This window comes from Mauremys mutica, chromosome 10, assembly GCF_020497125.1.
Source record: "Mauremys mutica isolate MM-2020 ecotype Southern chromosome 10, ASM2049712v1, whole genome shotgun sequence".
Lineage (NCBI taxonomy): Eukaryota > Metazoa > Chordata > Testudines > Geoemydidae > Mauremys > Mauremys mutica.
The window spans coordinates 54,655,447-54,668,838 of record NC_059081.1 but is presented as its reverse complement, the minus strand read 5'-3'; the positions used below and the strand labels follow the sequence as shown (position 1 = coordinate 54,668,838).

At 40.8% G+C, this 13,392-nt stretch overlaps 1 protein-coding gene across 5 annotated transcripts in view; it reads left to right on the top strand.

Annotated features, from left to right (window-relative positions):
* Window positions 1-13,392, top strand: part of HECW2 (HECT, C2 and WW domain containing E3 ubiquitin protein ligase 2) — a 268,755-nt gene that overhangs the window by 176,641 nt on the left and 78,722 nt on the right. For all 5 annotated transcript variants that reach the window (XM_045032746.1, XM_045032745.1, XM_045032748.1 and 2 more), the window contains exons 7-8: window positions 1,157-1,299; window positions 12,492-12,592. In XM_045032746.1, the coding sequence (XP_044888681.1) occupies window positions 1,157-1,299; window positions 12,492-12,592 (244 nt within the window). The remainder of the gene's footprint in view (window positions 1-1,156; window positions 1,300-12,491; window positions 12,593-13,392) is intronic.

The window sequence follows — 13,392 nt, the reverse complement described above, 5'->3', positions numbered from 1 at the left end:
GTCTGAGTCTACACTCTAGTGTACATATGCCTCCACTACATTTGGTGTCTGACTTCATACTCAACAGAGAGGTCAAGGACTGAGTGGGAACATGGTTGAAGTAGATTAGCAACAAAGCAAGACAGTGTAGGGTCACTGTTAACACTGCCACTACTCATAGTCTAGCTGTTTTGTGGCTAAATAGAGGGCATTTCCCCCAGTGATATCACTCTGGCATCATTCACAGTCATGCAGATTTCCCCCACAATTAAGCTCAGAATAAGAGTTTTAGTTGGAATCTCTTGTCTTTCTTTCTAATAGCCAGCTAACTCCCCCTCCCCCCCAAATCCTCTATTCTATTTCCTCCTTTCTTCTCTGGTCTCTTATTTTTGCAACTTATTACTAAAATGATAATGTATTGTGCAATGTTCATTGGACCACAAACTATATCCGTGTGCTCTAACTGCTGTGTTTCCCTGTAGCAATGCTTTGACAGTACCATCTTATGATCGTATTACATGTGCTGAACTTGGTACAGAATTGGTCCTCTCCTTTTCTCTGTGGGTTCCACAGTGACAACTTTCAATTTCTATAGCAAACAGATGGTTAACAGCCTTTATATTCCATTCATCACAGGAAACCCAACCCTGATTGACAAGGATGAGAATTTTTGTTTTTATTCATGACTCATTCATTTGCTGATTTGAGTCTGCCAGATGTGCAGAGATTTGAACCTGTCTGGTTGATGTGTGTATCGAAGTTGAACTGTAGCCTCTAGTTTTGTTCCCTGTTGAGAATTATTTAGCCAACCAGCCAGACTGTTTTTAGCCATTCTGGTAAGGTGGTGATTTGTACTGAAATCCGAAAGGTGAAGGCTAGTGGAAGTCTAACTAGTTGATGTAGGCTGTTCCAAGCAGAAAATTGATGCCTCACCAAACTTCATTTTTGATTGAAACATCATAGTAATATAGAAATGAAAAAGCCATTTATTCTTCGAGGAGGGGAAAGGAAGAAACATTTGTTTTTAATGATTGTAGCATCATTGTGTAATCTGGAAGCAGCTGCCATCGTCAATAATCATTGCTTTGGGTTGCCTGTCACAAACAGGTGGTGTACATTTACATATATGTTGAATAATGGTGTAATGATACACAACTGAATGTGTTCTTTCTTTCAGAAATATTCTTTTGTTGCACTTCTGACAGACGTCTTGGAAATTGAAATTAAAGACAAATTTGCCAAGAGTCGTCCTATCATCAAGCGCTTTCTTGGGAAGTTAACAATACCAGTCCAGAGACTATTGGAGAGGCATGCAATAGGGTAAACTAACTTGTTAATTAAATTAGTTGGGAAGATCAAATCAGCATCTGCGATACTGGCAAAAAGCAACCTTTTCCTGGCTAATTAATTGTATACTCATTGTGATCATATACCACAGACTTGCAATAGCAGGAAGTTAATATCTCTGTAACCTTACAACCTGTGATACGAATATGCTTGCATTTCTTAGTCTGTTTTAAATTTGTGTGTGTAAGCATGTGTGTGGTTTTGTTATAACTTGTTTTTTTCAGGTTTCTGAGGCAAAGAAAAATTAACTTGTTGCTAATAAATCAAGAAGTAAGGCATAGCTACTGCCAGCAATATATAGTAGTGTGCCAAGTTAGAACAAACAGATTTTATTGTCTTGTTTCTTTTATAGTTCAAACATTGCTAATTGTTAGCTTATAGTGAGAAAGATTTCACAATGGGTTAATTAACTGGGTAGAAATGAAAGGATTGTAATTGATTATTGTTCTAAATGTTGGGAATATCACAAAATTGAAATTGACTTTCACTATGAATAAAGGTTTGATGGGCCCCAAAATTAATCTATTGTGCTTTTAAAAACTTTTTCTTAGCTTTCGATACTATTTTTTTTTTAAAAAGACAAGTTTTCAGATAACCAAAGTGACCATTGGCAGGGATGGAAATTCTGTCCAGTCTTGCTTGATGGTTGGACAGGCTCTGGAATTCTATAGTTGGGCAAGGAGGGAAGGATGAAGGCAAAGGATCAGGGCTGGAACACTGGGGCCTGGCATTGTGGCTCAGGAGGAAGATGGCTGTAGGTTAAGAGTGGGCCTGTTAGATAGATAGTATGTAGACACATTAAAATATCAATTTAAGAAATAATCCAGTACAATACTTTGTTTTATCAGGATGTTTAAAATTCATATAGTACATTTAATAGTACTAGGAATAGACAACAAATAATACTTCTCTTAATATTCACACATCTGAAGACAATGGGAGGAGTTGAACTGTGTCAAACACTCTTCTTTTAGGGCCTGATCCAAAGCCCATTGAAGTCAGTGAGTCTTTCTACTGACTTCAAGGAGGCTCTGGATCAGGGCATAAGAAGCAGAAGCAAAAAGTGCATATGTTCTTCCCGGGAAGTTAAATGGCTTGAGAGTAACATAATGTTCTTGCATGACAACTAGGATGTAAACAAATAGCGGCTTTTGCAGAGAAAGTTTGCCGATCCAGTATAATGGGTCTTACTCCTGCTTGCAGCTTCTTGGGGGCGTTAACCAGACTTGTCAATCAGGCAGGCCGGGAGTGACCATATCCACGAAGACCCAGCCAGCTAGCCAGTTTGACTTGCCTCCAGCAGCTGCTAGAAGACTTTACCAGACCTCCTGGTTAGAGCAACAAGAAAACAAAACCAAAAAGGATTCTAAGCATTACAGGGCTATTATTTAGCCTCAGGAGTGGCGGGGCAGGGTGGGAGAGGGTCTGCAGCAGGGTTGCTGGGAACTCTCTTCTTATACTGAGGTTGCTGCCTGCAGCATCTTCCTGTGTAACATGTCTGGGCAGGCATTTCTGGTGGAGCAGCTCACAGCCAATAAGAGGAATAGAGAAGATGGCAGAAAAGAATGCAAAAGTGTCTGGGCTAATCGGACCCTATCGTGGTCAGCCGTGCCACAGCTGCCAGGTTAATTGAACCCTGCTCGTGTAGTGGGTCAGACATTCCACACCAGTGGGACTGATGGGACCGTGCTCCCTGTGAATCACCCGATCTCAATATAGCCAGTCCTGCAGGACTGAGAGGAGAGCAGCCCTGACATGGAGGAACAAGCAGGCGGTAAGGGGCTACTGGAACAGCACTTATTTTTGACTAATTTAAGGTGTAAGCCAGCCTTTCTGGAAGTCTGCCTGACACTGAGGGATCCATTGAAACAAAGGACCATGCCATGCAGCTTTTGTGCAGCTCTGCTTGTCTCACTAAGGGATTCAGTGAATTAAAGGGCTGCTACTGTTTAGCACGGCAGGGCCTAATATAGGATTCAGTGTGTAGAAAAATTGATGATTTAAAAAAAAATTTAAAACCTTTAAAAAAAATTTAAATCAGATTTTCTAATCTCAATTAAATATAGGTTTATTTAAAAAAACTGTTTGAATTTGACAGCTTATTATAACTTTAAGCCTTAACATAATGTATTTACATTATTTTTGGTATTTAAATTATTTTAAGTAATACATGTTTGCTGCCATATTTTAAAGAAAGTCGAACTAGTGAATTGGTGAAGTCACTGGCTATGCATCTAGAACCAGAGTGTGCTGAAGTGCTAAACTGGCTTTTTGACAGAGGCTTTTAGCCTCTTCTGCAGCTGCAGAGAGAATATTTTCTTCATTTCAGTTTATTCAGCTAGCACAGTTCAATGGCTAGTTCATTCAAAGTTAAGAATCCAATTGGGAGTTGAAAAAGCAGTTTCAAAAAGTAGATGTGAGAGGATGAGATCTACTAATTCTAAAACATTGAAGAACATAGGGGCCAAAATTAGCTGAGTTCCCTAACTATAGATACGTTTTCCTTTTATTTAATAATTGTTAGCTTATCAAAATGTGTTTTGCATTTACATTTTTTTCTTTTGTATCCGGCACATTTAAGTTAGTAATATTATTTTTAAAATTTATGTGCTTTTTTGTGCTTTTTAATTGAATTTGCATTTCCATCCAAATAGATCTTAACACAAATCAGAAGTAAAAATTAATCATCTAGTAAATAAGAAATGGCATCATTCACCATTTTCTAATCATAATAAAAATGTGAAAGCTGAGAATCTGAATAAATTTAGGTTAAGCGATAATATTGCCTAAATGTGTGTGGATATAATGTATCCTCCAGGTTAGCCCCACACACACAGGGGGGAAAAAAGCACTGAATTTAGTGTAAAGACTATATTTATTGGCAGATCAACATGTTGTAATGGTTATCAACACATGAGACTCAGCCTTTCTTTAGGAAAATTGCTAAATTAGGATTCAAAACATAATTTAAAATTATTTAAATCAAGGTTTTTGCTTGCTGATTAAAATTAGTCCACCCAGGACCAAGGGCTGTGCCATGCGGCATCTTGTGTAAGACTGCCTAGTTCACGGCAGGATCATCCAGTGAGACAAAAGGGCTGTGCCATGTGCCCTTGCCTCAAGCAGGGGTTTAGGGAGCATCTGTAAAGTTTAAGAACCCTACTACGAAATCATCTCAGAAGAGTGAACCTTACAAATGTTACACATTTCAGGAGCACAGCAGCAGGTTCTCCCTCCAGGGTTCCTCTCGAGTGACATTCTGTTATCAGAGGCGATAGAGGCAGCGCTCTCTCCCTTTGTCCTACCGTTTAGGGGGTGGCAAACTCCATAAATCAGGGTACACTTGGTAGCTGGACTTCAAGATTAATTTCTCTCACTTTCCCCCCTTATAACTCTGACAAACTGGGAAGGAAAGATAAAGGCATGCTACAGATTCTGGCCACAGGAGTCACTCCTCCACAAAGGAAATTTCTAAGGCTTGGTTTTGCTAGTAAAAGGAGGAAAAAGAGGTGCAGGGACTTTCTTCCCCTTCTAGCTTGCTGTAATGCAAATCTTCCCAGAGTAAAGGCTCTGAAAGGGACAAGAAAGAGCCCAGAAAGTGCAGAGAAGTCTCCTCATATTCACTTATGCGAGACCTGTTCCAGTCTTTGGGCTGGAGCCCTCAGAGGAAGAACCTCAGAGTCAGTTTTTGAGGAGCAATTTGAAACCATTCTCAGGAGTATTATGCGGACTGTATATTCTTCCAGAAATCCAATCCCCAGGCAAATCAGGTATTTGTTACTATTAAGTATCCTGAGGACAGGTGCTTCAGCGACTATAAATGGCACTACCAGGGAAATCCTCCTTTAATAATAATAATATAATGTAAAAATAAACATAATCTAAGGTGCTCTGGTAGATCAAAAGGAAATACAGACCTTACTGTGGGTCTTGGCACTCTTTGATCCAGTTATGAGTTATAGGAGGTATGTCCATCTAGCTGAGCTGATTGAATACACGAAGTGGCACGAGAGACAGAGGAGATACTGCAGGACAACACTCTGCGTTTTTTCAAGCAAGTATGACTACAGGCCGATTCAGTTTAAAGTGGTTTCCCAAATAGAGAACAGGAAATGTCAAGTGTTGTATCAACGCTGTCAGAAGAATAAATCTTAACCAGAGATATCCATTGTGGTTTACATCTGAGAATTAAAAGCATTCCAAACCAAGACTGACATCCCCTTCTTCCAACCAATTAAAATGCAGAATTCATCTGCTTCAAAATTGATCTCCCAGGGAATAAGAAGACTTACACTTCTACTTTGTCTTCTTTTTAGTGCCCAAATTCCAAACAGGGAGTCTCGGCTGGAAATTCTTGAGTGGATTTTCTCCAAAAGCCACAGTTCAGTCCAGGATGGAGACCTTAAGTTCTACCAAAGCATCAATTTCCATCAATAATTGATCTGATGAACACCTGTTTCCATACTGTTATGTGACCCTTTCAGAGGAGATACCAGTATGACATACAACAAAGTTACAAACTATACCTCTTTATTCCTGGGCCTACCTGCCTTTTTAGGGGTGCTTTTCAAAATGCAAGTCAATGCTGTTTTTTCTCAAGCAGAAAGGGTTCCCATATACACATAAGGTGTCCCATCCATCAGATTACTGTTCCTGGAAAAGGCCCACAAAGCAGCCATTACGCAGTTCAGATTTTTTGGAACAACATGTTTTTTGGAATATCACCAACATCCAGATGATGTCATGCAATCAATATTACTTCTGGGAGTAGTCATAGAGATCAGCTTCCATTTATTTCTATCAGAGGTCAGGATTCAGAAGCCAGTGCTCAGAAGTCACAATGTCACCCATTCTCCAGTCACATCTATCACAGTTCTGATGTCTGGGATAAGAATGAAGGGCTCTAGCAATAACATTCTGTTAAGAGTGAGACTCCATGTGGGTTATTTTCTCCACAAATTTCTAAATATCTTGAGTTTGTAGTACCCATCATTCCTGTTTTCCCTTGCCCCAGTGCCAAGGAATACTTGGAAAGTCACAGCGTGTTGCAGTCAGAAAGGATTGGTGAAGAAAATCCATGCCAGCTTCAAGAACAGGGAACCTTATTGAGGGAACCATTTTATCCAAGGATAATGGCAGATGAGACCTCCAACAGAGCAACCAGGTTTTAAGAGTTCAGTCCTGACCAGCCAAGATGTACCAGTGGCGTCTTACAGCACTTCAGCAATGGCTTTTATCAATAAGGTGGTGCCAGATCTTCAATGTGGCTGTGAGCTCTGTTCTTGGGTGCATATTTAAAAAAACAAGAAAAAAAAAGAAATCTGCTGTATACTCAAGCACCTCGTATAGAGAGGAAATAAATATCATAGCATCAGTTAAGAAAGCAAAAGGGAAAAATACAGGAGAGTGGAGTTTATAGTCCAATGTCTTCAAGGGGAGAGACAGCCTTGAGTTGCCTGTCTGTCAATGGGCCTATCTGTATCCAGAACCCAGCAAAGAAACTGAAGTGTTGTTCCAGATGAAGAAATTAATAGGCCATAGCTGCAATTGTTCACTTTCTTTCCTGGCCCAAAAGCATGACTGTTTTTTGGTGTTTTTTTTTTTTTTTTTTTGGGGTGGGTGATGTGTCATAACATACTCCAGGACAACCACAAGAAGCAGAGTGAGTGGGGGCTGGCCCTACATTGCCAAGGGAAGTTCTGGGTCTCATGTCCAATTCAAGTGGCAACCTCTACAAGAAGAATCTGCTCCCAAGGACAACATTCTGCACCCAAGGCCAGAAAATTAAATCTAACTAAATACACAATATGTGAGATATATCAAGTAAAATAGGATATTCAGATATGTTTATAACACACTTCTCTTGTCTTTTAGCCTTGATAAGGTATTTTACAAACAGAGCATCTAAAGGGGCTGGTCTATATGTATAGCATAGTGGTAAGTTATAGGCCTGGATGGATCGCATCAATGCAAAGTGGGTCAAAAGAACAAGTGCTCATTTATTCAGAGCCATGGAATCCTCCTGACCTGAAGATTCATACATACAACATACAAATACAGATGTACAGTGGCTACCTGGTCATTTTTTTCCCACACCTTCACTAAGTTTTACAAATTTAAAGTTTTGCAGACCTCCTCAACCTCTCCCATTGGATGGAGGGGTCTGCATGATACGTTCACCCTGGAATATATTTTAAAAAAACAGTGAGAGTGCTCTCTCCTTGTTCGTTCTTTGTTTTCCTTCCCTGGTTATACACTTCTTTTGGACATCCCATTGTAATGGATCTGCGGACTTTCCCTATAAAGAAGAATAGGAAAATTTCTTTCTTTATCCAAAAATTTCTTTTCTTCTAGCAGAAAAGTCCACAGATCAAACCCACCCAGCACAAGGATTATGGTTCTGAGAGAGGCTTCATGTCTCCCTCTCCTCCATCTTCTTTATGGGCACAATACATATATTTCCTTGGGGTAGAGTTTTTACTTGTGGGAACAGCGTATTTGGGGTGGATTTTCACGTTGCTCTGCAGCATGAAATGTTTGTATGATTTTTTATTTTATTAACCTGTGAATTAAACTTTAAAGGACGTAGCTCTACAAAACAGCTTTGGAAGTATCTTGGACTGACTAGCTGACTGGGTCTTCGGGAGTGTGGCCACTCCCAGCCTCACTGATTGACAAGTCTGGTTACTGAGTCCACGAAGCTACAAGCAGGAATAAGACCCATTGTACTGGATCTGTGGACTTTTCCCCTAGAAGAAAGGAAATTTTGGGTTAAGGTAAGATGAATTTCCCTATTTTTCATAGATATTACCACCAAAATAAGAAATGGAAAAAGGCAAATTCAGTTTGCCAACAATTTTAATTTGTAAGTCTCCCCAGGTGGTATTTACACAGGTAAGTTTAAAAAAAAAAGTATACCATTAAAATGTTGATGGTGCCCTCTGTTGAGTCATTTTGTTTTAAAAGGGCCTGCCTGTACACTTTATTATAATATCAAAAGTAGCCCAGGTTCATCTATAAACTGACTTTCCTAAGAAGTGCTATGTTTAAAAAAAAAAAACACATTGCTTGTTTATTGTTTGGTTTCTAAATGCTGATACTTATATTTGTTCTACTGCAATAGTTTTATTCAGATCTCAGTTTAAATAAATTATGATACATCAGAATAAGAGGCTTATTCTAATAAATTTGCACACTGCTCAACACTAGAAGAATATAATGACTCTGTGAGTGACTGTCAGAATATTGCTTAATGTGTTCATTTTCACGTTGATGCTCAGAATGTTCTTCTAGCTCTCTAGTTCATAGTAGTGCTTTGTGTGAAGTCTGGGGACTACCTTAGTGATTTTGGTGTGCTTATCCATATGCAGGGAGTTCTCTTCTGTATGTTTTGCAAGCAAAAATTCTGGAAGACATTTTCAGTCTCTGTATTTCAGTTGTGTATATATATATTCTCTTAAATCATTCTGAGAAGGAAGGATTAAACATTAAGTGCACAGGTTGGGGTATTCAATCTGGTGATGTGTTAGCATTAGAACTACTTTAAAACCGTCTTGAAAAATTCTTTTGACCTCTCAAAAATCATTACTGTTATTTTTATTGCAGTAGTGCCTAGGACAGGGGTGGGAAAACTACCGCCCAGGGGCCACATCCAGCCCTCCAGATGTTTTAATCCAGCCCTCGCGCTCCCACTGGGGAGCAGGGTCAGGGGCTTGCCCCACTCAGCGCAGCTCTGGAAGCAGCAGCAGTCCCCCCTCTGGCTCCTATGTGTAGGGGCAGCCAGGGGGCTCCACACACTACCTTTGCCCCAGGCTCTGCCCCCGCAGCTCCCATTGGCCAGGAACCGTAGCTAATGTGAGCTGCAGGGCAGCGCTTGCAGACAGGGCAACGCACAGAACCGCCTGGTCGTGCTTCTGCGTAGAAGCCGGAGGGGAGGACAGGCCACTGCTTCTGGGAGCTGCTTGAGGTAAGTGCCGCCCGGAGCCTGCACCCCTGATTCCCTCCCATGCCCCAACCCCATGCCCCAGCCCTGATCCCCCTCCTGCCCTCCCAACCCCTCAGTCCCAGCCCAGAGCACCCTCCTGCACCCCAACCCTTCATCCCCAGCCGCACCACAGAGCCTGCACCCCCAGACAGAGCCCTCACCCCCCCCACCCCAGTCCGGAGCTCCCTCCTGCACCCTGAAGTCCTGATTTTCTGGCCCCTACCCAGAGCCTGCACCCCCAGCCGGAGCTTGCACCCCCTCCTGCACGTCAACCCCCAGTTTCATGAGCATTCATGGCCCACCATACAATTTCCATATCCAGATGCGGCCCTTGGGCCAACAAGTTTGCCCACCCCTGGTCTAGGAGCACCAGTTGGTGATCAAGGGCCTATTGGCTAGGTGCTAGACAGATATCATAGAATCATAGAATCTCAGGGTTGGAAAGGACCTCAGGAGGTCATCTAGACCAACCCCCTGCTCAAAACAGGACCAATCCCCAGACAGATTTTTGCCCCTGATCCCTAATTGGCCCTAGTGTCCTAAAAAAAACAGATTCTTTAATAAACAGAACTTTATTAGAAAGAAAAAAGGTAAAAGAAGCACCTCTATAAAATTAGAATGAAAGATAATCTCCCAGGGCAATCAGATTCAAAACACAGAGGATTTCCCTCCTGGGCACAACTTGAAAGTTACAAAAAGAATACCAGGAATACACCTCTCTCTCAGCACAGAGAAAATCACAAGCCAAAATAAAAGTAAGCTAACACATTCCCTGGCTAGTACTTACTAATCCTACTAGAGTTGGATTGCTTGCTTTCTTGATCTGTCTCCGGCAAGCAAACAGAGCAGACAGACAAAGAACAGACAAAACAAAGCTTTTTCCTCCGCCCCCCCGCAGATTTGAAAGTATCTTGTCCCCTTATTGGTCCTTTTGGTCAGGTGTCAGCTAGGTTACCTGAGCTTCTTAACCCTTTACAGGTAAAAGGATTTTGTGCCTCTGGCCAGGAGGGATTTTATAGTACTGTATACAGGAAGGTTGTTACCCTTCCCTTTATATTTATGACACAAGCAAAGCCACAATTTACCCTGGTGAAACTTATTCTGATTTCACAAACGGTATTATAATGTTATTATAGAAGTGTATTTTGTCTCTAACTGGATAACTTGTGATCTAGCCACTGGTATTGAGTGGTGGAAGGGGCTAGAGGTGTTTATTGAGAAGGATAACTTGCTTCCCATGAGGGCTTTTTCCCGTTATGTGCTGGGGATGAAGCAATTTGGCCATTTTCCAGTTTAAACATTTAAGGTCCTGATTCACTACTAAATTACTCCAATAGATTACACCATCGTAAAACCAGAGGAACACAGTGATGAATCAGACCCTTATTTTGTAAATTTAATGTAATGCTGTTTAAAGAGATTCTTGCTTTGATCATCCACTCAGATCTAATTTTCTACCAGATGTGCCAAATCAACTGAATAAACAGGATTTATTTTCACACACAAAATGCACGTACAGTGCGGTTGCCCTGTTGAACAAAACTTGCTTTGGTCTGAGGAGTACAGTAGGAATACTGCGTTTTGTACACAGGAACCATAAATAAGCATTACTGGCTCAGGCTTTTTTCCCATGTCAGTGATGTTACTCTTGAGTCATAGGAATGTAATGGAATGTCTGAAGCTTGAAACTTGCTATTCTCAAGGTACATTGTGCTAATTTAGGCCTTGTCTGTATTTGAAATTAGTCCTGATTTCTGGCATTGTGTGGCAGCAATAATACTCTGCATATTTGTGTTGTAAAGTGCCAACACATTTGAATTTTGTGTAGATGTTGTGGAAAATATGAACATAGCCAATGCTAGTGACACTTTTTTTATGTGAATACCAAGCAGATGTTAATATGGCCTGTCCTAATGTAGGCACTAAGGGTGTGATTCTCACCCCCCCATTCTGGCCCATTTATGCAGCGTAAAATGGCTGGAGTAGCATAAAGAAGCTCTAAAAGCTCTTTTTCCATCTGGAGGAGGATTATGCCAGTACAGGAGCTGTGAAAGATAGCTGAAAGGCTGTCTTCTGAGGATCCCCTCCTATGCCCTGGCAAAGAGGACATGCCTGATTGAGGACAGGAGTGGCGTGTCTGTGACAAGGTTGCAGCATGCAGCGACATGGAGATTTCAGTTGCTACTGTGACCCATAGAGTAGCCAGGAAAGGCTGCAGCAATTTAAGCCTTGTCTACACAAGGGTTTTTTAAAAATATATATCCAAAGGTGTGAATTTAAACCACTATAGTTATACTGATATTAGCTCTACCCCCACATGTGGAAACACTTATGCTGGTATAAAAGTAGCTTTTTTGGGTTTAGTTTATCGTTTGGGAAGGGGTTTAAGCTGAACCAAAAAAAGTCTCACTCATGTTGGAATAAGTATGTCCAAATGGGGGGGTTACACCAGTATAACCATACTGGTATAAATGGTAAGACTTCCCCATGTAAACAAGGCCTTAGACAAGGCCTGCACAGCTGTCTAAACTATGTTGGAGAGGACCCCGGGCTGTGAGTTCTGTGCTGTTCAGAATCTCATCCTAAAACCCAATTCAGGAAGCACTTAAGCACTTGTTTAAGTCCCACTGAAGTTACTAAGGCTTAAGCACATGTTTAAATTTAAGTGTGTGCATAAGAGCTTTGCTGAATAGGAATAGATTTAAGCATATGCTTAAAGTTAAGTGTATGCATAAGTGCTTTGTTGAATTATAGTCTCTCTTGTTCAGGTAAATTAAAAATATTTTCTGCGCAGTGAAAACCACCAGAGGGCAGAATGATTTCAGAAATAAAAAGGTTTTGTAATCTTAAAGTGCACACATTTTTGTTGTTATTTTTTCAATTAAGAGAAGATTTGTGGGTGGATGGAAGTTGCCAGTGCACAATTTATATTTGGAATAAAGACAAAAGCAGAGTTGATGGATATGATATGCTTTATCTGATAATTAATTGTCTTTTAGGAAGTGCACAGTCTGCATGCTCTGTTACACAAGCTAACGTGATGCTCACTTTTATGAATTCATTATTCTCTATTACGTTTTATTATGTCGCATCTCTCTGACAGGAACCTGTGATGTAAAACATTTGAAAATTAAAATAATAGTTAAAAGTCTAGAGAACAGTATTTTTTTCTTCTCTGCAGAGACCAAATTCTCAGCTATAACCTCGGCAGAAGGCTCCCAGCTGACCACGTAAGTGGGTATCTCCAGTTCAAAGTAGAGATTACATCTTCCATTCATGAAGGTGAGATTTAAAACCTGTGCACACTAATGATTGGGTAGAGAAAATCATTATGTACCATGACTACCTGTTACACATACTAATCCTGTTGTGTATAGTGCCCGTATTATAGAAAAGGTTTGTGTGAAAGTGATGGACCAAACATTTCAAAGATTATTATTAGTAGTACTACTAAATCAGGGGTAGGCAACCTATGGCACACGTGCCAAAGGCAGCATGCAAGCTGATTTTCAGTGGCACTCACACTGCCTGGGTCCTGGCCACCGGTCCAGGGGGCTCTGCATTGTAATTTAATTTTAAATGAAGTTCCTTAAACATTTTAAAAACCTTATTTACTTTACATACAACAATAGTTTAGTTATATAAACATTAAAATGTATTACTGGCATGCAAAACCTTAAATTAGAGTGAATAAATGAAGACTTGGCACACCACTTCTGAAAGGTTGCCGACCCCTGTACTAAATACTAATTTTATCCTACTTATTTTCTACTTTTATTATTGCTGATATATTTGAATGTCCTTGGCATACTGTATTTTCATTGCAGGGAGATTAGGAATTGAAAAGGATGTATGAGGTCAACTGAAGTGTAAAAACGTCTCTGAGGATATGTCTACACAGGAAGTAGACTCCCATGGCTGGCTCCTGCCAGCTGACTCAGGTTTGTGGGGCGTGGGCTGTGGGGCTATTTCACTGCTGTGTAGGCTCGGGCTGGAGCCAGGCTTTAGGACCCTGAGAAGTGAGAGGGTCCCAGAGCTTGGGCTCCAGCCTGAGCCTGGAAGCCTACACAGCAATGAAACAG